Source organism: Macadamia integrifolia, unplaced genomic scaffold, assembly GCF_013358625.1.
Source record: "Macadamia integrifolia cultivar HAES 741 unplaced genomic scaffold, SCU_Mint_v3 scaffold960, whole genome shotgun sequence".
Classification (NCBI taxonomy): Eukaryota; Viridiplantae; Streptophyta; class Magnoliopsida; order Proteales; family Proteaceae; genus Macadamia; species Macadamia integrifolia.
In genome coordinates, this window is record NW_024870602.1 from 2,037 (window position 1) to 28,704 (window position 26,668).

The 26,668-nt window shown below is 38.1% G+C and overlaps 1 protein-coding gene and 1 pseudogene across 1 annotated transcript; both read right to left on the bottom strand.

Annotated features, from left to right (window-relative positions):
* Positions 1-516: 516 nt before the first annotated feature.
* LOC122070644 (disease resistance protein RPH8A-like) lies at positions 517-4,313 on the bottom strand. The gene is made up of 2 exons (XM_042634830.1): positions 1,349-4,313; positions 517-812 (listed from the first exon to the last, which is right to left on the bottom strand). The coding sequence occupies exon 1, from the start codon at positions 4,155-4,157 to the stop codon at positions 1,389-1,391; it is 2,769 nt and encodes a 922-aa protein (XP_042490764.1). The 5' UTR covers positions 4,158-4,313; the 3' UTR covers positions 517-812; positions 1,349-1,388.
* A 7,539-nt stretch (positions 4,314-11,852) lies between these two features.
* Positions 11,853-26,611, bottom strand: LOC122070641 (annotated as a pseudogene).
* Between the last annotated feature and the right edge of the window lie 57 nt (positions 26,612-26,668).

The window sequence follows — 26,668 nt, forward strand, 5'->3', positions numbered from 1 at the left end:
AAATCCTCTACGGTGAACGGTGAGTGATAGTGAGGATTCAACGGTTGAGAGAGCCCCAGCATGCACCGCAGCCATCGGATCTTCACAATCGTTCATTGCCTCCCCGCAGAAGATTTTTGTGCACTTTTACATATCTTCAATGAAGTAGTTGACAAAACTGAAAATATTTTTCTGTGCCTGGGATCAGTTTTTGGCAGCCATACATTCCATGATATTGTTAATGAGTAATCCATGATATTGACAATGATTACTCATTAAGCATAGCCAATGGCAGTTTGTAAATCTTTTGACGTTTTCTTTTAATTTGAGAAAAATGTATTATAATGCATAGAAATACACATAAATTGTGATTGAATTTTCTTCCAAATAGTGAATGGAAATAAAAATCATAGAGTACTTTCTATTAATCCTCAACACACTCAAACTCAAGTGGAGTGAATAATCAGTGCCAAGATTTATTTATTTATTTTTCATGAAAATGAAAAATATCATAACCTTGAGAAGCCGAGAATAACATGTTCAAATAGAATCCCACAATGCTTACTTATCTTATAGCATGTTATTTACTAATCTATCCATCACACCCATGCATATAAAATCTTTCATGTTTAATATTGTTTACAAACATAATTTATTTTAATAACTAGATTGCATAAATAAAATCAAATTAAGAGATATAAAAATCCCAATGGCCATTGCCACCTTCAACCATTTTGCTAACTCCTGAGACTCGGACCATATGCTTCCCATCTGCATTGCTCTGTCAAGCCCTTGTTGTAGTCCTTATTTGATCTCTGCCTCCCGTGGACTCTCTGTATAGTCATAATCCAAAAAAAAAAAAAACAAAACTATTAGTTGACCAAAATTAATGTTGCCCAACTCGGTGATTGAGTCATTTTGACCATCACCAAAATTTATTGCTTTGATACTCCCAACTCTAGAGAGGGCAGGTGTATGAGCATGACTAAACTAAGAAGTGAAAATAGGGAGTATGATCTGATTGCCCGATAAGTGGGAAGGGTGCGGGGAACCCTGAGTATGAATGAGGTTATTGTAGTGTCTTGATTCTATACAAAATATCCCCCACAAGGTTTTTCTTATTCTGAATTTCATGTGTGGATCAAGATAGTACAACAACTTCATCCGCTCTCGGCGGTCTATCTCTATTAGAATTTGTTTTTTGTTTTTCAAAATTAAAAAAACACCTTGTAATGTGAACGTACGAGGGCCCCTTAAATAATAAAAAATCTTAACAAGAGTACTCTTAATAAAAGGAAATAGAAAAGGAATACTAGGGAAGGGGAAGAGAGAAAACACTTATTAGTGTTCCTGTTGACGAACAACTTACTTGTAATGTGTAGGAATAATTGGACTTGCTGCTCTTCCATTTAATAAAAAAATGTGGTGACAGAGGGTATGTGCTTTATCTTTTCCCAATCCTCTCCCGTGTCTTTTTGTACCCTCGCTTCTAAAGCATTCCCTATGGAGCGTATGTTGAGCTCTTGGAGGGTAGTGACGTGTTGCAGCCCATCTGGAAGCATCTTTAAATTTTCGCACCCATGAATACTTAAAACTTTAAGGCAGGGGAATGCTCCTTGCTCCACCTTCAAATCCTCCAAGTTAGATAACTCGTGAAGGTTCAAATTTTGGAGTTTAGCAAAACCTCCTCCAGAACAAATCATTTCCTTTCCTTCAAATGCATCCCATCCTAAAGCGAGAATCTTCAAGTTTGGTAGCTTCTTTAGTGTTGCCATTGGTTGGTCGTCTTGCTTTAGATGGGATCTATTCAATCTCAACTCTATGAGATATGGTGGAAAATCCTCAAGGGCAGGTATCTTCTCTAGCCTTCCATACAACACCAATTTGTAGAGGTCCACATGGTGTGAAAATGAAACAAAAGGCCAATAATATTCGATTTCATATTTTCCCCATAAGTGCAACACTTTAAGTTTTTTCAGTTTGTCAATAGAGTCGGTTAATGCCCTCGTATACAAACTCAACTTTCCCTCTATCTGGAGTTCTCTCAGATTTGTCAACTTGTTAAGACCACCTTCTATCCAACTGCTTGCAGGTAGATGTAGCGTCTGGAGGTCCTTCAGATTATCGACTCTGGGTGGACGACGACAACAACTTCGACCAATCTTAGTGACAACCTTTTCTATGCATTCAACTAAATTTGAAGAAAGATATCTGCTGGAAAAAGAAAGATGTCTTAGTTGTTGCATTCTCCATATTTCCTTGGGTATGTGTCTGATGTATGTGTCGGATAGATCTAAAGTTTGTAGATTGCAGAGGTTTCCCATTGAGTGTGGAATTCTTCGTAGTTTGGTTCCACGCAAGTTCAAGTACCTTAGAAGGACGAGCCCTCCAATTTCCTTTGGTAATTTGTCAAGACTTTTCACATTCTCTAAATCTAATACTCTAAGCAGATTGAACCCCACATAAAGACCCTTCCACTCATTTTTTTGGAGGTCAAAACTGAAGCACAAGAAGGAATGAAGATGGTGAAGAGTGGAACTCGATACAGGGTGCATACCATTGTTGTTTGGATGGATCGCAAGCCGACGAAATCTACTTAGAGAACTAGCGGAACAGTTACTAGTCCCATATATTTCAAGAAGCTTATCTTTCTTGGCTTCTGAAACTGCCAAGTCCCGCAAGAGATCATGGATACGACATTTTTCAACACCTCCAACTGGTCTCCTACTTGCTGCTTGGATCATGCTCCTATCGATCAACTCTTCTAGGTACTCCTCAGCAGTATCTTCCATAGTTTCCTCTCCTCTCTGTAGTATAAACCCTTCCGCAACCCATAATCGAATCAATTTTTTAGAAGAGATCTCATAGTCTTCTGGGTAAAGACCAAAATAGAGAAAACAAGATTGCAAGTAATACGGTAAGTCTGTATAACTCAGAGCTAATACGTCCATGCATTGCTGTGGGCCTTCATTAAGTTGCCAATTCACGCTTTCAACTACTTTGTTCCACACGCCAAGTGTTCGTTCCTTTGTCGATAAGAGACCTCCTAATACCACAATCGCAAGTGGTAATCCACCGCACCTAGCAGCCAATTTCCTTCCAACATCTTCCAAATCTTTGGAGTAGCTTCTTTCCTCAATTCTTGCTTGGTATTGAAAGACCTTCTTTGAGAAGAGTTCAAAACTCTCCTTATCACCCAGAAGTCCGAGTTCATATGGAGCAATTAATGGATCAGTATGTTTGGCTACTTCCATAATACGGGTGGTAACCAACACTCGTTGTTGCTTCCTTTCATCCCGATGGGGTAGAAATGCCAACTTTAATGTGTCCCAATCTTCTTTCCTCCATACATCATCGAATACAAGCAGACATCTCCGTTCTTTCAAGTAATTAGAGAGCAAATTCTTCAAATCTTCTTCATTCTTCTTTTCTAACTCCTCCTTCGTGCGCATCATTAGTTGTGCTATGGCCCCAGAGAGAAGATCTTTTATTCTGTATTCTTGAGAGACATAAATCCATGCACAAGAATTGAAAGTGTTCTTGACATCACTCCTATCATAAACTTTCTTAGCAAGAGTGGTCTTGCCTAAACCACCCATACCCACTATGGAAACAACGAGAAGTTGCCGATCGGACTCTTCTTCTTGCTTCAGAAGCGTCGCTAGTTTCTCAATATCTTTCTCAAAGCCAACAACGTCAACTTCCTCTTCCATGTTATCTCTCCTTCTCTTTCGTCCTAAGCAATCATCCAAACGAGTTGAAGTCTCTCCAGTTTCAAGAGTTTCAATCCCGTACTTGGATCTGTTAGCCGAAATCTCTCCAATCCTTCTTTTGATGTCCTCCACTTGATTTCCAAACTTGTGTAGAGTAAAAAGATATTTGCGAGAACCCATAAACCTCTTCACTATATTTCTTTGCCGTTGTCGCACGATTTGAAGCATGTACAAATCAATGATATCCTCAGCATCGAAAGCTAGGTTTTTCACTTGGCTCACCCACAAGTTCACCCTCCGGTTGCTTCTGCGCTTTTCATCAGCATCTCTTAGGAAGGAGTTAATCCACTCAAGTTCATCGTGCAGAGACAGGATTTGCGTTTTCACTCCACCGAGGAAATTAGCTTCCTCTAATAACAGGGAACCCAATTTTGCTATAAGAAAGCTGACGGAGCGCTCAGCCATTTTTAGCAGAAATTTGCTTCTTTGTGTGTAGCAGCAGGTAGCTTTTCCTCTGCGTTCCTTACTTGTGAGCAGCTTCAATATCAATCCTCCACCCGCTTCTCTTCTTTCCTCTCTGTCTATTGCACTCGTCCTTTTTGGCGTCTTTTCTTGATGGGTTTTTCCATTGGCCGGTGGCAGTCAATATCATTGATTTTCACAAATTCTTTTGATTGGATTTTGGCCATCCAAGTCAAAAGAAGAAAAGTATTGCCCAACCTGTAAAACAGATCCACCTTATTAAAAGAGGCCGAGATTTTTTATTTTATTCTTTTAATAAAAAAAAGAAAAGAAAAAGAGAAACAGCAGAAAAGGATTAATATAAAAATTTCCGAGGTCCATGCTGCTTCCAAGGACTCTGTTTTTTAAATGGAAAAATAAATTTGGAAGAAAGAATAATTGAATAAAAAAAAATATGTGATTGTATGCCCCTGTACAAGAAAACGTAAAATTACCACCCCACCGCCCCTTTATGCGAGCTCTTATTCCCCCCAACCCCATCTCTTCCCCCAAACCCCCAACCCCACCCCCCCCCCAAAAAAAAAAAAAACCAGGGAAATGGGTCCTCAATTACTCTATTGCACATTTGCATTAGATCAGAAAGCCACAAATAATTCTATACTGTATTAAAGTGGCTTTTGACTCTCAGTGCCAGTTCCTTTATTACCAAAAAAAAAAAAAAAAAAACTCTCAGTGCTATAAAATATATCTTTCTCTCTTCTTTAACAAGCTTTATATTCTTTTTTTTAAGATGTTTTTAATTTACCTGCCACTCTACAATCACAAGAAAGAAGGCTTTGGCTGCTCTGGAAAAGCAATCAAAACCATAGTATATTTGGATAGGGTAAAACTGGTATATAAATGTTCAAGTATTAAATAGACTAGACGAAAATAATATTTCTTAAAAATTTGAGGCAAATAAATAAATACGAAAATAATATATTACTGTATTTAATATGATTTTTCAAAAACAAAATTATGGGTATAAATTTACTAATAATGCATTTTTTTTTTTCATTGTGAAATTCCTTCCCTTATAGGTCTAGGTGTTTTGGGATGGGCATTAGGAATAGTGGGGAGAACATTATTGATTTGGTATAATAAGTTACAAAATAATTATAGCCCTAGAATGATATATTTTTCCTTCACCCACAAGGAAAGAAAACTTTCTCTTATATTTCTTATAGAAAAGGTTGGAATGCTCTTAGTATGCTGTAAACTAGTACCTAATGTGTCTATTTTTCTCAACCCCTTTTGAAATGACCCTCTATCTCTTCTGTATAATATCTTATTCGAGACGTCTATTAATATTATCTACTAGATTGCTTTTATAACAACGAGATATATATATATATATATATAATTAGAATTTCAAATCAGGAAGACTTACTTGTGAGTTGTGACAATCGAAACCAATACATAATTACACATGAGAGAGGACCCTAAAAGGATCCAAATCGACCCAAATGCCACAAATAATTGCATCCTTTATTAAAGTGGCTTTTGACGCTCAGTGCTTTAAGGCATCCCTCCTTCTATCCTATCTCCGTTTACACGCCCTTTTTAAATTTTTTTTATTTTTCTTAAGAAAACTTTTTTTTGTCTGCCACTAACCAATATTAAACCATGTGTCCAATTACTTGAAAGTGGTGAGAGGTTAGGGACCTACACCTAATAATAAAAGCACGCACTACAGCTATAATAACCCATCCTAGCAATACGGAAACGGCTACGGCTACGGGATCAATCTCAGCCAATTTTAATTTTGATTCAATTGGAATCGGCCAAGAATGACCTGAATCATAAAAATCCAATATGGATTAACCCACATGATTCAGTCCGAATAAAAATTTGGATCAGTCAATTTTGAGAAACAGAATAAAAGGATCAATATAAAAATTTCCGAGGTCCATGCTGCTTCCATGGACTGTTTTTTCAATGGGAAAATATATTTGGAAGAAAGTATAATTGAATAAAAAAATATATGAGATGGTGATGATGAAGTTGGTATGAAAATTTATGAAGACATGCCGTGAAATGGATGACATCTTTGTTTGTGTGAGAGTGTGAATTTGAGAGAGAGAGAGAGAGAGAGAACTCTATGCAGGCCTTTCCTGAATAGAGCACCGACGACAACTTTTTGTTTCTCTTTCTCTCAGCATCATAAATAGCAATGATAGAGATCTCTCGATGGTGGCAGAGGTGGTTGTGACCCAATGGTGGCAGTGGTATGTTTTTTTTTTTTTGGTAAAGGGCAGTGAGTGGTACGTCGAAAAGAAGGAATTAGGGGTAAAAATGTCAAAACATGTAGGTAAATGGAGGAGAATCACTTTTTTAGGTAGTTTTGTAAATCCAAACATGATTTTGTGTTTTTTTTGTTATCTAAAACACAAGTTAGTTAATTTTGAAAAAGAAAACCCAAAAGTAGGTAATCATGTAATTTTCCCTATAATTTATCATCGACATTAATTAAAACATTAAAAACAAAAATAATTTGTTCAAATTGAAGGTTTCAGCCTTAAAACTGAAACCAATTCAAACATAACAGAGAAAATATTCCATATTTGATCTGTGCATGCATTACAAATTATTGACTCCACTCTGAATTAGTTTGACCAAAAATCAAGTTTGTGTAAGATTGCAAAACAATGAAGGTGTTAGACACCTCGATATGACATTCCGACCAATTGATTAAACCAGTCTTCCTATTTATTTGATATTTTTTATTAAATTATAAATATTCTTTAACTCTAATAACATGCTTCTACCAAAATAAAAGATTTTTTTTTTATATAGTTAATATAAAATAAAATCAAATGAAGATGAAGGACTTACCTCATACAAGAGCTACAAAACAAAGGTTAATATACATAATTAAGTAAAATATTAAACAATATGACAAGGAAACAAAAACCTTACCAGAGTAAGAGTGCAATATGAAGTGAAATGATTTAAAAAAAAAATAAAGGAACTAATCGCGAAGCTAATACGATAATAATTAATAATTCTTTTAATAATACCAATGAAATGGATCCTTGGACACTAATGATTGAATACTACAAGATTAATTTATATATACTACATGGTTAAGCCTTGAAGGATGATGATTCATCTGCATGTGGAAAATAAGTCATTGCATGCTAATCAAGAGAGATTAGTACTTGTAAAGAAATAACAATTAACATGTGCATGTCATATAGGAAAGTAAATGACCAAACAGTGAAGACAAAAATAATGTGGAAGCATGAGATGAAATATGCAACGAAGCATGATCAATACCATGGCCACATATATATATGATGATAAGATATGATGTAGTGTTAGAAATAAGTGCATACAATAAGATTCAAAATAGGAAACAAAAAACTCAATAAAACTTGGATTAATCAAAAACATACCGGAGAAGAACAATCAAAACAGTGAAGATAAAATAAGTTTATAGCACTAGCTAATAGTCCAGCACTTACTCGATTGTGAAGTCGTGGACTCTCGATCTCTCTCCCTCTTTTCTAGGGTCTTTCAAAACGGCAATGGAGGCTTTCTTTTACAGCAGTGGAAGGCAGGTCGAATCAGGATTTTTATAATTCAAAATACGTTTAAAAGTTTATCCAAAGTAATATTTTAAATGAGGACGGTTCACCGACCACTTCTTATAGAGTTATTTTCTTTGTAGTGGCTCCAGACATCAGATCAGCCGGGTTGCAAGAACCCTTCAAAGCTATTAAAATAATCCATTCAAACAAGTGTTAGGCAAAAGGATAAATATATATAAAGACTTGTGAAGACTTCTAAGGTTGATAGCATGGGCTTAACTAACAGATTCATCAACTGGCCAGGAAGCATCTAACACAGGACAAAACAACACAATAGTCAAATTTATTAACAAACTCCATTGAGTTAGCCAAAAGGATAAATATATAAATAGACTTGTGAAGATCCCTTTTTTTCTTGTTTTAAAAAAAAAAAGACTTGCAGTCTTTTTTTTTTTTGGTAAGAAGACAACAACTTGTATCCATCTTGGATCCAACATTCTTTTTTGTCAATAAATAAAGGAAAATTTACATAATTACCTTACCGGGAGAGGGATAGGTATACCGTCGATATCAAGTATGCTAGCGGATAGCACCAATAGGAACACATGATGGAGTATCATTCAAGAAGGATATGAAGGTCATTTCAGAAAAAGGGAAGAGAGAGATAGACACTATGGGTGCTAGCATACTTGATATCGGAGGCATACCCAACCTTTTCCCTTACCTAAAACAAGTTCTAGTATAACAAATTATCCATTCTGTTTTTTTGTTTTTTTGTTTTTTTGTTTTTTTTTTTAACTTAATTACATAAACAAAACTTCCACCAAAAAAAATTATATTACTTAAATAAAACTCTACCCAAAAAATATATATAAAGATGTTTATCATAAAATGAACCCAGATCCTTTCCAGCGTGTTGGACCCTCCAATTAACCTCATATCACACTATCCATGGTGTGAGATGAGGTTCCCACACTCCAGAGATGGGGAAGTTGAAGGGGAGGATCTGATTACAGCCCGACCCGTGGGAAGAGGGAGATGGGGGGTCAGTTTTGGGATGGTCTGATGGGTTCAACCGGCTTACATGGCACCAGAGTTGGAGTCTGCTGTTAGGGTTCGAACAGTACAGAGGTGGGTCTCTTATGGGGATTGAGAGTTGCAAAGGAGGCTGAAGAGGATCCTTTGGTGGCCGCAGTCCTTGCCGTGTATAGAGTTGGGTTTTCCGACCAATGCCATCACCAGAGTGGCCAGTCGTGGGGGTGCAGCTTAATGATGTGGAGGCGAGGTGGACAAGTAGAGGAAATCAGGAAAAAATGATTAACAAAAAAGAAAGGATACCCAATCTTTATTTTTTGTGTAATTGAGTTGAAAGAGTTGGATGGGTAATTTGAAAAATTAAGACAAAATTTTGAGTTATCATGTAATTATTATTTGTTTTTTCATTAATAAACATTAAAGGGGAAATTCTGACGGTCAATAGCCGCTAATGTTTTTTTATTCCATTACACATCATAGTGTCTTATTTATTTTAGGGATACATAGGGTTGCTTAAAAAAAGCTGTAATTATCTCAACTAAATAAATGACATCGGTTACATGAATCTTTGCTCTCTAAAGAAGAATTCGGATTAGGTTCAAATACAACAATAATCTTATAGTTCTAGGTCCATACATTTGGAATCAACTTTCTCTCTTTTCATTTAATGAATTTTAAACTCACGAACCAAAGACGTACGAAATTATTTTCGTACGTGAACTTGATTCTCTCTCCTCCAAATAACTCCATTCCACGACATACTTATCATACTTAATTTTTTTCAGAAGGTAGATATCATACTTGATGTTTAATGTAATTGATTTGACTAAATAAATGCAACATGGAGCAATAAAAGATGTTCTATCTCATGCATTAATGTCTTACGTTGATGTCTAAGGCATCGTTTGATAACGTTTCAAGAAACACGTTTCTGCCGTTTCTGGGTCAAGAAACGACAGAACGGAACAAAAAGTGTTTGACAAAACTGTTCCGTTTCACCTAATTACAGAAACAAAAACAGAAATTTCTATCTATTTTTGGTTTAAGAAACAGAAATGATGGAACAAGTAGAACTCATTTCGTCATTTTTGGAAATCGACTTGTGGACCTTTTTACCTCCAAACCCGACATTATTCCCTCAACATTTGAAGACGGTGCCTCATGTTCTCTCTCTGCCTCTCTCTCTCGCTCGAACGACGACATATCGCTGGTGAAATCTGCCTCTCTCTCTCTCTCTCTCTCTCTCTCTCTCTCTCTCTCTCTCTCTCTCTCTCTCTCTCTCTCTCTCTCTCTCTCTCTCTCGCTCAAACGACGCCATATCGCCTGTGAAATCGCCGGTGGAGCTTAACTTGCATGTTGGAAAAATGTTTCCAGAAAGAAGGTTTATCAAATACCTACAAAACCGTTTTTGTTCCTAGAAACAGAAATTTATGTTTCTGCCGTTTCTCGACACAGAAACGGCAGAAAAGTTATCAAACGGTGCTTAAGTCTAACACATCATTGTTGTATGTGAGTGACAAAAAAGAATGAAAGAAAAATTAATGTTTCCATCAGCTACATCCACATTAGCTCTCCAATTGACTAACTAAAATAAAATGTTGGAGAAAAAAAATTCCTAGGCTTTGTCGTGTGCTCTTGTGCTTAGAATAGAGACAGTGAAATGACCACCTCACTCCCTGTTAAATGCCTAGCCGCACACCCCATTGGCCTACACACTGGCACAGGGGCCACATATCAAGGTAATATTCTCCCCCCCTAAAATGTTATAGGGATGACAATCGGTTCTTTCAGTGGTCCACCCCCCCTCCAAATTGCATGTGGAATCTAAATCTAAATTTCTAACAATGTTGACTTGTTGATAGCAAAAGGCTTGTTGACGACATTAGAAGGGTAATCTTTAGGTAAATGTCCATTTTGATCACAAAGGGTGTCACTAGTGCACAAGGCTCCTGCTGTGACAAGGTCTAGGAGGGGCAGAAATATAAAGTTCTAACCCCCGCTTTGTGGAAATGCTTGTTTACTTATTCAACCTATGGCCATCAAGTTACAATAGAGCAACCTGACCATTGCACAATGTCTCATCCTCTAAATTAGTAGTGATGCAAATAGAACACAAATAGAGGAATGCATCAACGTCTAATTATATTTATCTATTTATTTATTTATTTGAATTCAATTGGTCAATGATTCAAATATCAACTTTCACATTCGAATAAGATAACATTTAATTAGTTTCTAAGCAAAAGGTCTGTGAAAAGATGGCATAGAAGAGCACACCAGTAAAGTGTGATAGAATGGTTTGAAAGCTCACTAGGGGCAGAGAACCCACAAGGGGCCACTAGGCCACACTAATTACTAAATATATTTCAAGAAGGTGAGGGGTATGAAGGTCAAACCAGCAACCTTCCGTAGACTCATGCTAGAGCCCAACTACCCCACTGGTTGCCACTGACCTATAAGTTCATGCACTTGCTCAATGATGAAACCCCCTTGCAGAGATCGCTTGCGTTTGTCTCATCTTTCTCTAAGAGGTAAAAAAATCTCTCACTTCTTCTGCCTCCATCGCTATGGTTCATCAAGCCCTCGAAGGCATTGGTTCTCATAATTTATTTATTTATTTTAACAAAAAAAACAAATACGGGGTTTAAACATTTAGATTTGAAATAAAAAAAAAACATGAAATAGAAAAAACCACGGGAACATACATCGTTTTGGGTTCTAAAATACATCCAGCCATCTCATCATCGCAAGTAAATTAGGTGTATATCATTTTCTACTTGCTAAAGAAATGTTTTTCTATTAAAGGGAGTGGTAATTGATTTCCTCACGTCCACTCTAGTGGAGTGACCAATCAATGTCCAGATTTTTTGTTCAAAGGGTCTTCAGGGCAGGGTTCTAAAACACGGGAACAGTCAAGGCCGAAACCAAGCATGTTGATTGGGTTGGAAAGGTTAAGATTGGGGTGGTCAAGGCTGATACTGACAATTCCATTTTTTAAGAACCATGCTTCACGGAGAATTTCATGCTGCTTACTCATCCTAGCATATTGTTTTGCTAATGGAGTGCATAAACCAAATCAAATCAAAGATGAGAAAATTGAAGTTGCCATGAACACTTTCAACCAGTTCACTTTTTTAGCGAAAACGTCAGGACATATCAAATAAAAAAAGGAACTGGAACTAGAGAAACTAGATACTGCAAACAAAAATCAATTAATCAACTCCTCGGCATTGCCATAAGCAGAGAAGCCAACTATAGCCCATTAGAAACAAGGAAAAAAGAAATGCTACCACAGGCTAGCACCAATGGAACCTGGGTCTCCCCTGCACATCTAATCTGAGATCCTCTTGGACAGCCCTTGGCCCTGAAACCACTGGATCAGAAACTTCATATTTTGCTGTTGACTTTGCTAGGTAGTCTGCTATTGAATTAGCTCCCCGATAACAGTGAGTGATTTACCAATCAATGTTAACCAGAAAGCAAAGAAAGGCAGACCACCGCTGCCACACAAACCGATGAACCACACCCTTCGGAACCATAGTCACCACCGTCGCTGAATCCCACTCGATCCGGACATTGAGACTTTCAACCAGTTCACTAGTTCCTGAGAGTTTGACCATATGTCTGTGTCTGCTACCCTTTTGTGTTGCTTTGTCAAGCTCTTTTAGTAGTCATCTGATCTTCGTCTCTTGTGAGTTCCCTGTATAACCATAATCCATACACCAAGACGAATCGTAATGTGTACGACGGCCCCCCATTAATTCAAAAAACTTTCATAAGTACTCACAAAGAAACTAGAAAAGGAATACAGGGGGAAGGGGAGGAGACTGGTTAAAATTAGAAATGAAGATAAGAAAGAAAGCATTTGTAAAATACTGTTTAATTTCTGCTCCATCTAAGATGGAAAAACTTACTTGTGATTTGGACAAATATTGCTGCTCTTCCACTTTATCACAGATAATGGTTACAGAGGGTCGTATGTGCTAATTGATCTTTTCCCAAACATCTTCTTGGACCCTAGAATTGAGTTCTTTGGGCATGTAGCGTATGTTAAGATCTTGGAGGGTGGTGACATGTCGCAGCCCATCTGGAAGCATCTTTAATTGAGCGCACTCCTCAATAGTCAAAACTTTTTAAGGCAGGGGAAGGCTCCTTCTTCCATCGTCAAATCTTCTAAGTTACGCAATCCTTGAAGTTTCAAATATTGGAGTTTAGAAAAACCTCCTGCAGAACAAGTCATATGGGTTCCTTCAAATGATTCGAATCCTAATTGGAGAATCTTCAACTTTTGTAGCTTCTCCAATGTTTCCATTGGTTGGTGGTCTTGCTTTAGATGCGAAAAAGACAATCGCAGCTCTAGGAGATTTGGTGGAAAATCCTCAAGGGCAGGCATCTTCTCTAGCCTTCCATCCATCAAGTCCATTTTGCAAAGGTGCACATGGTGTTTAAATGAAACAAGAGGCAAAGCGGCTGCATTTTTGTTTTGGTTTTCCCAGAAACACAACACTCGAAGTTGTTCCAATTTGACAAGGGAGTCGGTTAATGCCTTTGTATGCAACGTCAAGTCTCCACGTATTCTGAGTTCTCTAAGATTAGTCACTTTGTCAAGCCCACCTTCTATCCAACAACCTGCATCTAGCCATAGCGACTGGAGGTCCCTCAGATTATCGATTCTTGGAGGACCAGAACAACTTACACTAATCTTATTGACAACCTTGTTTACACATTTCACAAGCCTTGAAGGAGACCGAAAGTTGAAGCAAAAAAGATGTCTTAGTTGTTCCATTCTCAATATTTCCTTGGGTATGTGTGTGATTTTTGTGGAGGATAAATCTAAAGTTTGCATAATGGAGAGGTTTCCTATTGAATTTGGAATGCTACATACCTTGGTTCCATACAGGTTCAAGTACTTGAGGAAGACAAGCCCTCCAATTTCCTCGGGTTAACTGTCAATGTTCTCTACATTCTCTAATTCTAATACTCTAAGCAGATTGAAACCCACAACAAGACCCTTCCACTGCTTTTCGTGGAGGCCATCACTAAAGCGTAAGAAGGAATGAAGATGTTGCAAAATGGAACTAGAAATATGGGGCATACCATTGTTGGGATGGATCGTAAGCCAGCAGAATCTGTTTAGAGAAGTCAAAGAGTTACTTCCACAGATTTCAAGAAGCTTGTCTTTCTTGGCTTCTGAAACTGCTAAGTCCCGCAAGAGATCATGGATACGACATTTATCGACGCCTCCGTCTGGTCTCCTCCTTGCTGCTTGGATCATGTTCCTTTCAATCAACTCTTCTAGGTACTCCTCCGCAACATCTTCTATTGTTTGATCTCCTCTCTGTTGTACAAACCCCTCCGCAGCCCATAATCGAATCAATTTCCGAGATTGGATCTCATGGTCTTCTGGGAAAAGACCAAAATAAAGAAAACAAGATTTCAAGTAATATGGTAAATCCGCATAACTCAGAGCTAATATGTCCTTGCATTGCTGTGGGCCTTGATTAAGTTGCCAATATGCGCTTTCAAATACTTTGGTCCACACACAAAGTTTCTTCTCCTTTGTTGATAAAAGGCCTCCCAATACGACAATCGCAAGTGGTAATCCATCACACCTGGGAACCAATTTTTTTCCAAGTTTTTTCAATTCCTTTGAGTAACCACTTTCCTCATTTCCCGCTTGGTATTGGAAGACCTTCTTTGAGAAGAGTTCAAAACTCTCCTCCTCACCTAAATGTCTTAATTCATGTGGAGCAGTTAATGGGTCAGCATGTCCAGCTACTTCCACATTACGGGTGGTGAGCACTACTCGCTGTTGTTTCCCATCATCCTGATGACCTAGAAATGCCTCTCTTAATTTATCCCAATCTTCTCTCCTCCATACATCGTCAAATACGAGCAGACATCTCCCTTGTTTCAAGTAATTAGAGAGCATATTCTTTAAATATTCTTTATTCTTCTTCTCTAACTCCTCCTCCTTGTGCATCATTAGTTGTGCTATGGCCCCAGAGAGAAGATCTTTTATTTTGTATTCTTGAGAGACATAAATCCATGCACAAGAATCAAAATTTTTCTTGACATCACTCTATTATAAACAGTTTTAGCCATAGTGGTCTTACCTAAACCACCCATACCCACTATGGAAACGACAAGAAGTTGCCGGGGATCTTCTTTTGTCAGAAGCTTCGGTAGTAGTTCCTTAATATCTTTCTCAAAGCCAACAACATCAACTTCCTCTTTCATGGAAGCTCTCCTTACCTTCCGTGCTAAGCCATCATCCAAATAATCTGAAGAAGGCTCTCCAGTTTCAAAAGCTTCCATCCCATACTTGGATTTGTTAGCTGAAATCTCTCCAATCCTTCTTTTGAAATCTTCCATTTGCTTCCCTAATTTGTGTTGGGTAAAAAGATGTTTACGATAACCCATAAACCTCTGCACCATATTTCTTTGCCGTTGTCGCTGGACTTGAAGCATGAACAAATCAATAATATCCTTAGCATCATAAGCCACATTTCTGACTTGGCTTACCCACATATTCACCCTTCTGTATCTTCTGCGCTTTTCTTCAGCATCTCTTAAGAGAGAGTTAATCCACTCAAGTTCATCATGAAGAGACACAATCTGCTTTTCAACTCCACCAAGTAAATCAGCTTCCTGTGATATCAGGGAGTCCAATTTTTCGATAAGAAATGAGACAACACCCTCCACCATTTTTAGCAGATCTAGTCTGATTGTTGTGTGAATCAGGAAACTTCTCCTCTTGCAAGACTCTCCTTGTGCTTTTTACTGGTCGATCAGCTTCAAGTCAATAGTTGGTCAAGTCAATAATCAATATTCAACCTCATGTCTTGTTTTTCCATTGGTTCGTATCAAATGTCGAAGGCCCCATCAGTTAAAGCAAAGGTGTTGGCAGAAGACAAAGCTGGTGAGACATCTGACAGGACATGTGGAAAATGAACCACTGGCCGGTCAGACCTTAAGGCTGCCTGACAACCTTCAGCCGTCAAATAGATCATTAAGGTTCATGGTACAACCAAGATCAGGGTTTATCCGACAAAAAACAAAATAGTTACGGGCTTTCCGAATAATCTAAAGCAGAGAAATATCAAAATCTATGAAGGGCACACATGATAATCATTTGTAGAGATTATAGTAGTTAGATAATTGGAGCTATCAGATGGCATACATATAAATCTGATGTTCATTAGGATCCAATAACCATGTGTTCTTAACAAATTAGGGTAGTGTTCTACCCAAAGAGAAAAAATAGAGTAGTGTATCTTCTAATTTTAGTCTCAAAAAATAAAAAATAAAAATTCAAGTCCATCTGAATATAACAATTTTTATTTTTTGGGTAAGAAGTCCATCTGAATATCAACCAAAAGATGTAGTCAGGAAGACTGGCTTAAACATGAAAGTTCTATTCCTTTTTTGCCTTTTTTTTTATTTTTTATTTTTAATTAAAACTTATAAAGTAAGGTGAATCTTAAACATGAAAGTTCTATTCCTTTTTTTCCATTTTTTTATTTTTTATTTTTAATTTAAATTTATAAAGTAAGGTGAATCTCATTGTCAAAAATGAGTGTATTTGAAACAAGGGAAATCCCGCAAGAGAACGCGAGCCTGTCGTGTGGCTATTGCACCAGTGCCCAGGCCGATGGGAGAGCAAGCGGAGGCATCAACAACAAAGGGGCAAAGTGATATTTTCATGCAACCTGTGTCTGGGTATAGAGGGCACGACTTGTTAGTATCGGCCTAATTGGAATGGTATCAACCTTGACCAATCCCCGACCCTGAACTTTCCGATCCCAATACACATGAATGGTCCTATGATAAAATCGTAATCTTTTTTTTTTTTCCCCCAAAAACAGGGGTAGATTTGTCTGATAAAGTCCGATACAGTTTATCATCCTTGACCAATACCATGACCGTTCCCAAGTTTTAGAACTGCTTATTTGAGGTGCAAAGACCTGACAAACACATAAGAGGAAAAGAATAAAAAGAAAAAAATATATTTGCAACAGAAATAAATGGGTTTTGTGTATTTGGGATGATTGCAAAAAGTGGTATTGGCTTCCATCAGTTCCCTGCAAGTGTATGGGTTCGGAGCAAGGTTCTAAAACTTGGGAACGGTCATGGGATCGGTCAAGGCCGATACCATTCTGATATCAATCAAGAATAAGGACTAGAGTCACTAGACGGGTGTCAATATCACAGGATCAGTCAAGGCCGATACCGATCAGGAATAAGGACAAGAGTCAATGGACAGGTGACAATTGTTGAAGAAACCAAGAGTCGGGTCTAGCCTGACTCCCAAAACATGTAGGAGGAACGAGAGAAGACGACACTTAAACCGGCAAGAGAAGGGAGAACTAGAAAGAGAGAAGAGATTTTGTTATGATTTCATTCTTTCTTATTCCAAGACATTCTCCAATGCACTCATTTCATTACATGGACAGCAAACCTCCTATTTATATATTCACATATAGCTGTTGCTACAGTAAATAGCAATTGCTACAGTGATTAACCCCTGCTACAGTGATTTGGCCGTTGTTACAGTAATGCTATAGTATTTGTATCTCCAACACTCCCCCTCAAACTGGAGCATATTGATCAAGTAAGCCCAGCTTGCCAATGATCAAGTGAAAGAGTGCAACAAGTAGCTTTGTAACTCCAACACTCGCCCCCGCACATGCATGCCAATTGGTTTCTTTGCACATGACACAAGCGCATGCCCACACATGACATCAATGGATAGGCAGGCTTCACCTGAACAACTCAAAACTTTGTAGAGAAGTAATGTAGGAATCAACACTCCCCTGCACGTGCACATGTGACACAAATGTGTGCCTACACATGACACCGAGGGGAAAAAAAAGAGAGAGACTCAGTTGTGTGCCCACACATGACATCAATGGCCCTCGAAACAAAGAGTGACACATTTATGCTCCCACACATGACACTGATGGCACCCGAAACTTTCCCCAATCTTCTTATTTTGCCAGTCTTCAGACCCTCCAAGTGTATGGATACAATCAACGCACTAAAAAATTGGAATTGTGGAGGAAGCGCAATCTTTATTGCTTAACTAGCACACCCATTAGGGGTGCAATCTTTGTTGATTAATTTGAACCTGGTACAAAACCTGCTCTTCTATGATAACAGGGACCGAACCTCCTTTGATACCAGGGACCGAACCTGCTATTATACCAAGGACCGAACCTGCTTTGATACCATGTTGAAGAAACTGAGAGCCGGATCTAACTCAACTCTCAAACCATGTAGAAGGAACGAGAGAAGACGACTCTCAAACCGGAAAGAGAAGGGAGAACTAGAAAGAGGAGATATTTCATTATAATTTCATGCTTTCTCATTGCAATCTCCAGTCCATTCATTTCATTACCATAGTTTTTAAGGCGCTGGTAATCCTAGGCGCTGGTGCGGTCCAGTAGAGGTAAGGCAATCAGCCGACTCAGGAGTAGTGTAAAAGGCGACCGCCTTTTACTCTAAGGCGCTGAAAGGCGTGTAAGGCGACGCCTTACAGCGCCTTAGTGTGCAAGGCGGTCGCCTTATGTGCTAGCTATTTAAAAAATAAAAATAAAAATTGTTTTTCTAAAGATTCCAAATTACATATTATTATTGGGACGTGTATAAAATCTGATGCACATGTGATGCATTGGATCAAAAATCATATAAAAACTAAAAACCCTTACCATAAAAAAAAACCCAATCAAAAGTTCAAAACCGTGTGCCTCTCTCATTCTCTCTCTCTCTCATTCTCTCTGAGTCATTTGCCTCCAAAACTCAAAACCCCAAGCCCCAACGTCCGACGAGGCGACGATCATCCTCCGGCGACTTCTCTTCTCCTCCGACAGACTTCGGTGACATCCGGCGACATCCGGCGGCATCTCCATCTCCTTCGACAGCCTTCGGCGAGCCTTCGACAGACTTCGACAGCCATCGGCGGCATCTCCTTCTCCTTCGACGGCCTTCGACAACCTTCGGCGAGCCTTCGACAGCCTTCGGTGACATCCGGCGACACCTTCGACAGACTTCGGCGTCATCTCCTTCGCCGGCAACATCTCCTTCGACAAACTTCACTTCGACAGCACTTTGTAAGTTAATTTTTTTTTTCTCTTTTCTTCTTTCTTCTCCCTGCTTGTTCCTTCTGCGTATGATTTTTTTTTTCTTTCTGTGACTGTGTTGGCTTCTGTTGTAACTTTGTAAGTGAAGTGTTTTTTTTCTCTCTTTTCTTCTTTCTTCTCCCTGCTTGTTTCTGCGTATGATTTTTTTTTCTTCCTGTGACTGTTTGCTGGTTTGTAACTTTGTAAGTGAATTTTTTTTTTTTCTCTTTTCTTCTTTCTTCTCCCTGCTTCTTCCTTCTTCGTATGATTAGTTTTTTTTTTTTTTTTTTTTGTGACAAAGATGATTGGTTGGTTGATAAGTGTAGGTTCAGGTTCCACTCATCTATGGAAACAATTGGTGGTAGCAGTGGGGGTGAAAATACAAGTACTGCTGCTACTGCACAATCAACGATTAATCCAAGCAAGGATCCGAAAAGGAGAGCTAAATCAAATGATCCTGGATGGAAATATGGGTATTGGCCTGACGTATCAGACAGAAATTGGATTAAATGTACCCTTTGTGGGAAGGATGTCAGGGGAGGAATAAAACGATTGAAGCAACATCTTATTGGTGGCTATGGAGATGTAGCCAAGTGTGTGAAAACAACTGAAGCAATTGCTAAAGAGATGAGAGATGCAATATTGAAGAACCAGAGGAAGAGGAACTTTGATTGTTTGGATGATTTGGATGTTAGTGATGGACCTACAGAAGTAACCGGACCACAACATAATATAGTATCTGATTTGGGGGTCTCATTTCCTATCCCTAGCTCTGGGACAACTTCAAGAAGAAATAAAGCTATCATTCAAACACAATCCAAACAACAAGTAAGGGGTCCCATGGATAAGCATGTGAGGAGGACTCCTGAAGAAGTGGTTGCAGATAGGCGGGATAAAGGTTCATATCAAACAACAATGGAGAACCGAGTAAGAGGAGAAGAAGAAAGAGATAAACTTCGTTCTTATTTTGCAAGGTGGGCTTATGAGAGTGGTGTTCCATTTAATGCTTTAAAGTTAAGGAGTTTTGAGGAATTGGTAGAGGCAATTGGTCAATATGGACCAGGTTTCAAGCCCCCTTCAATTCATGACTATAGGGGGCCTCTATTGAAGTCTGAGAAGGATAAAATTGATGAGTTAAAGGTGAAGTATCAAGGATATTGGAGGAAACATGGGTGCACACTCATGTCAGATGGGTGGACAGACAAGAGAGGAAGGCACCTAATTAATTTTCTTGTCAATTGTCCGGAGGGGACTTTTTTTTTGGAGTCTGTGGATGCATCTAGCCAATCACAAACAGCTGAAATGTTATTTAAGCTACTTGATAGTAAGGTTGAAGAGATTGGTGAAGATAATGTGGTTCAAGTAGTCTCTGATAATGCTGCCAACTATGTTGCAGCGGGTCGACTACTAATGGAGAAAAGGAAGAGGTTATTTTGGAGTCCATGTGTAGCTCATTGCATAGACCTTATGATGGAGGAAGTAGGCAAATTACGCTCTTATATGTCTGTTATATCGAAGGGCAGGAAATTGACTGCATTCATCTACAGGCACACTCGTCTTCTTGAAGCCATGAGGCAAAAAACAGGAGGAGACTTAGTGAGGGCTGGAGTGACTAGATTTGCCTCTTCCTTTTTAACACTCCAGAGCTTATACAAGCACAGAGAATCTCTGAAAAAATTATTTGTTGATGATGAATGGTCCCGTTCTAAGCTTGCATCTACAGAGGCAGGGAAGAATGCTTCTGAGACTGTGTTTGCTACAACATTCTGGAATGGTGTGATGGATTGTATAAGAGCATCACAGCCTCTTCTTCAACTCTTGAGGATTGTAGATGGTGATGAGTTGCCTGCTATGCCTGAAGTATATATGGCAATACAAGTGGCAAGGAAGAACATCAAAAAAAATTTTGGAGATGATGAAAGGAAATGGAAAAAAATCATAGCCATTGTTGATCACCGTTGTGAGACTATGATGAATGGATCAATATATTTAGCTGCCTTTTTCCTCAATCCAAACAAGTTCTTTAAGGCAATAGAAGATAATCCTGATAATGAGTTGGACTTAGCTCAAAAAGCAAGTGATGCCTTCAATGATGTTCTTGTAAGGTTGGTGCCTGATGAGACCTTGCAAGATAAGATCATTGTCCAGGTTGACAAGTATACCACTGTTCAAGGAAGTTTTGCAAAGGACATGGCGATTAGACAAAGGGACAAGTTGAATCCTAGTAAGTATATTTCCTTTTAAAGTTCTAATTAGTTTAGAACTTTGTATGTTGATTTTTTACTTAACTTATTTTTTTATATTATATATTTATAGTCTCTTGGTGGTCTCGACATGGAAGTACTGCTCCTGACCTTTCAAAGCTTGCATTGCGCATACTTGGTCTTTGTTGCTCATCTTCTGGTTGTGAGCGCAATTGGAGCACATTTGAATTTGTGAGTATTGACTATTGAGTTCTGATTACAATAGTACATGTACTTCACTTAATATGGTTTTATTGAAGATAAGTAGATAACTTCATATTATTAATGTTTTTCAGATTCACACCAAGAAGAGGAACAGGTTAGAGCATCAACGGTTAAATGATCTTGTCTACATTCAATATAATCGTCGACTTCAAGCAAGGTTCCAAGAAAGAAAAGAACAATGTAGAAACTACAATCCATTGTTGCTCGATGATCTTAATTGGAGTAATGAGTGGATGATTGGTGATCAGAGGATGAATTAGTGCATCCTGAGAATGATATCACTTGGAGAGATGTTGATAGAGCACTTGGAGCATCTTCATCATACCAAGGCCATAATAGACCAAGGAGGGGGGCTCCAGCATCTACCAGTGGAACCAATCTTTGCTATACCCGGCGTGGTAGGAGGGTTGAGCTTGAGGATTTGTCAGATGAAGAAGTGGATGAGATGAGTGAAGAGGATATTCGTGATGATGAAAACATTGAGGATGATTATGGCATAGCTCCAAATGATGCAAGCCAGCAACAGAATGCAGATGAAGAAGAAGATTTTAATTTAATTACTGATTTGGATTGAAAGTCTTTGAGTCTTAGAACTTTGACATATTTTGAGTCTTTAAACTTTAAAGTTTTTTGAGTCCTTGAACTTTTAAGTATTTGACTTTCTTTGTTTACTAAATTCTTAGCATTTTAGTTTATTTTATGTTTTAGCTTCATTGAAGTTTAAAGTTTTTTAGAATGATTAAGAATCCCCAGGTTAGTCACTTCTCATCCATTTAATTTGGCATCTCGATTTTTACTTTCGATGTATTTTAATTCTAAGTTCTTAATTACTTCTTTGACAGGAGTAGAAATATAGTGGATGACCTTAGGGCTTAGGCACTCATTATGGCATCATAGAGGTAAATATAATAAATACTTGTATATTTTATGTCTTCTTTTCTTTATATTTATAATTTTGTTTCATAATTATGAATTTATATTATATGTTAATATGTTAAGATGATTGATGATTGAATATTGATGATTCATAATTGAATATTGATGATTCATGATTGAATATTGATGATTGATGATTGAATATTGATGATTGATGATGAATTGATGGTGAACTTAGTTTATTCACTTTATTGATTTGTTTTCTTGATGAATATCTTACATTGGTATGAATATAAACATTTAATATTTATTTAGCATGTGAGTAATAGGATTTAACTAGTATTTGAGTCAAATAGATTGGTTTTATAAAAAAAAGTACACAAGAACGCTTTAGTCAATAAGGCGACGCTTTATGCCCGCCTTATTGCTAAGGCGCTCCGACAGGCCCTCAAACGCCTTAGTCGCACCAGCGCCTTAAAAACTATGTTCATTACATAGACAACAAGCCTCCTATTTATACATTCACATACACCCGTTGCTACAGTACGGCTATAGTATTCGTATCTCCAACATCAAAGTGTCATAGAAAAGAGAGAAAAAAAAGGACTGGACGGGGTCTTTTAAGGTTCTTCACCCCTGGACACTTCAATAGTTGGATTCTCTTTCCTCTCTCTTTTGTCTCTTTCTTTCATTTTCTCTCTCTAATCTTTATCATTCTCCACCTAAGAAATACACCCACTTGCAAGGTTTTAAAACTCGGAATCGGTCTCAACTGATATTGAAAAGTATTGGATCAGTCGGATTTGGATTGGATAGGATAGACTTAACCCTTTTTTTTAAATAAAAAATTAATATCTTATACCATTTTACCCATATACCTTACTAGTGGATTGGTACTCATCCTCCTAGTCTAGGTTGGTGCATCTCCCAATTGGTATGGATCGATCCATCTCAGACAAGTTGCATCTAATTTTAGGAATTGAGATCAATAGCCAGTGATACTGATATGGATAATGTTCACACTGCATCAAAACACAAGATGCATTGTATATGAATCTAGACTTGACTCTTAGGTTCCCTATATTCCTCGGCAAGTATCTAGTGCGGAGAGCTATTAGCCCTTCGTTCAACCTTTCCAATCACATCTTATGACTTATGAGCCAGCATCAACAGGAGAGTCCCAGACCCAGTTGATGCTCACACACACACACAAACTTAAAGAATGAAACATGTTCTAATGTCTTTTTCTGCTCTTCTTCTCTCTACGTCCCACTGTTTGAGCATGCTTTGTCTCTTCCCTTCCTCTTCTTTTCTAGACATCTAAGCTTGCTTCTTTTTTTTTTTTTTTTTTATTTTGCCAATTGACATATTCACTATCTAAATCCAATGTGAAATCCAACGAATATTATATTCATCTATTATTTATTTGAATTCAATTGGTCAATGATTCAAATATTTACATTTACATTCACATTCATAACACGTAACATTTGATTAGTTTCTAGGGAGAGGGTCTATTATGAAATGGCATAGAGGAGAGCACTTTATTAGTGCGATGGAATGGTTAAAAAGCTCACTAGGGGCAAGAACTCACAAGGGGCCAACAAGGGGGTCACTAGGCCACACTGATTATTAAGTATATTTCAAGAAGGTGGGGATAGGAGGTTGAACCAGCAACCTTCCCTAGACTTACGTCAGAGCCCAACTGCCTAACTGCCTACCACTAATAAGCTCATCCCCTTGCTCAATGATGAACCCCTTGCAAAGATTGCCCATGTCCCTCTTATCTCGCTCTAAGAGCTATAGAATCTGTCACTTCTTCTATCGCCATCTCTATGGTTCATCAAGCCCTCAAAGGCATTGGTTCGCATAATTTTAAAAATCGGATCATAGCGGATCAGTCAGGATCGCCGGGATTGGATTGGTATCAGCCGAGACCGATCCTTGATTCCGATCTGATCCATACCAATCAAATGGTAAGGTATAAGGGTACAATGGTCCAAAACACCAATTTTCTTCTCTGTTGATTATTGAGAATAACAACAAGTTTAGACAAGCAAGAACTGGATTGAGGTTTAATTTTTGTTTTTACCAATTATATCTGTTTTAGGGGATAATCAACAGCTTGCAGGGTAAAAAGGAGGAAGCACAAGAGCAGTTTGAGACATATCAAAGTATTGTACCTGAAGAGTTTCCTCAGAGGGGATTCCTTGATGATTTGGTACTGGAAGCCAAAACAGAAACTCAAGAGCGGCTGGAGAAGGATTTTGAAGCTGAATTCTCCTACAAGAAGTGAAAATCAATCATCAATATCCAGAGAGATACTATTGGGTTGAAAGTTTTGGATAACTAGAAATCTGTATTTACTAGTTATAAATTGCAGCTCTTGAGAAAGGTCTAGTATTTCTAAGGTTTTTTTTTTTTTCTTTAAAATATTTTGGCACCATTGAGGGTATTATGTTGTAACTTCTCAAGCCATAAATGTTCAATATTGTTCCATGTAATACTGTTACATTACATGTTTAGTTGACTGGTTTGAAGCTAATCCCTCATTTGATTTGTTCTCATAGGCTGACATCAGGGTCACACATCTTTATTTGTGCCTGCAGAAAGAAAAAGAGGACAAGAACTATCAGGTTGGAGTTGTAATTAGTTCCAATTGTTCAACTAAGCACATGTAACTAATTTAGCATATTTTGTTGGAGGAACAAGGACTTGTGAGAACTTTTAGATGCTATAAATTTTGAAGAAATCATTTCTTCAGATTTCCATTTCCAAGCAACATTTAAGAGATTATTGCATTACTACTACTTAAAGGAGATTGCAGCACTAGTTATGTTTGGAGGAACAACTATGTTCCTGGCAGAGTAAATTGCTCTGACCAAAAGTCAGGTTTGTATCAGGTTGCAGACCAAGGAAGGTATTAGACACCTTGATGTACCTAGTTAAACCGATCTTCCTATTTATTTGATATTTTTATTCAATAATAAATATTCTCAAACTCTAACAATTAACATGCTTCAACCATAATACAAGAATTTGTTAGAATTAATATACAAGAAATTAAAACAAAGAAACCAAATGAAGGTGAAGGACTTACCTCATACACATGGTACAAAACGAAGGTTAATATATATGATTAAGTAAAATATTAAACAACGAAGCGACAAGGAAATGAAATATAACATATAATGAATCAAGAAAATAAATCAACTAATGGTGACAATAATATATACAACCATAATTAGTATAATGACACCAATGAAATGGATCCTAGGACACTAATGATGGACTTTTACATGGTTAAGCCTTGAAGAATGATTCATCCGCAAGTGAAAATAGGTCAATGCATGCTAATCAAGAGAGGTACGCATATGATTTTGCAACGAATAGACCAATTAACATGAATCAATTCTAATCCTCCATCCATGAGATAAAACGTGAGATGGAAACAGCAATGAGATCCCACATTAACATTAACACCATTACCTATTAGCACCACCTAATCCATCATCCATGATGTATCATCTAAATCCTAAAGATGATATACTTCCACTGCCTACGAAGATCGTGGACACTTCTCTTGGGTATTTCAAAATGGAAACGGGGCTTAGTTTTATAGCAGTGAGGCAAGCCCACGACGGATCGGGACTGGGTGACTCGGGATCCTCTCCAACGAGGCAACAACCCTCTCAACCAGCGACCTACCAACCACCCATCCCGACCCTCCACGTGTAATTAATTAATCCAACGGTCAATGATGAAAGACCCTAAAAACCCTCTTCCCATTCAATCCGGATTACCCAATATAAAAAAACCCGACCCTAAACCCGCGTGAGAAGCTGCCGAACTCCCTTCACTGCTCTCTCTCTCTCTCTCTCTCTCTCTCTCTCTCTCTTCAAAATTCAAAACCCTAATTCTTAACATAACTTTAAAATATAACCATTAAAGAATTCAGTCTTCAGCATTAATTAACCAGTCAATTAAGGAAAACACCTTGCAAACAAGGCCGAATCCGCGTTCCCGAGCTTGTGTTTGGAGTGAAAATCTCCCGTTGGAGCAACTAGGGTTTCTCGAGAGAATTGCTTCCGTTCCTATGCTGCGATCTTCTCCAAGTCCTCTCCTCCCTGTGACTCTAATATATGATCATCCCCAGAACCATTAGGGACCGCATTCTGTCACATAACGGGAAAACAACCTGCCAAGATACAGCCGCTGCTCCCAAATCCACACCTGCAATCACACCTCCATCTTGCCAACAGAATTGGCCGTTGCAACTTGAAATCCTTCCGCCAAGCCGTGCAATTTCTGCCTCATCTCCATCCGCCAAGCCTCCGTCGCACCTGCCACTCTTCCGCATCCAAACCCCATGCACCGCCCAAACACCATTAATGAGCACATGCTTTAGTGACTTAAAACTAAAGGTAAAAAAACCAATTTGC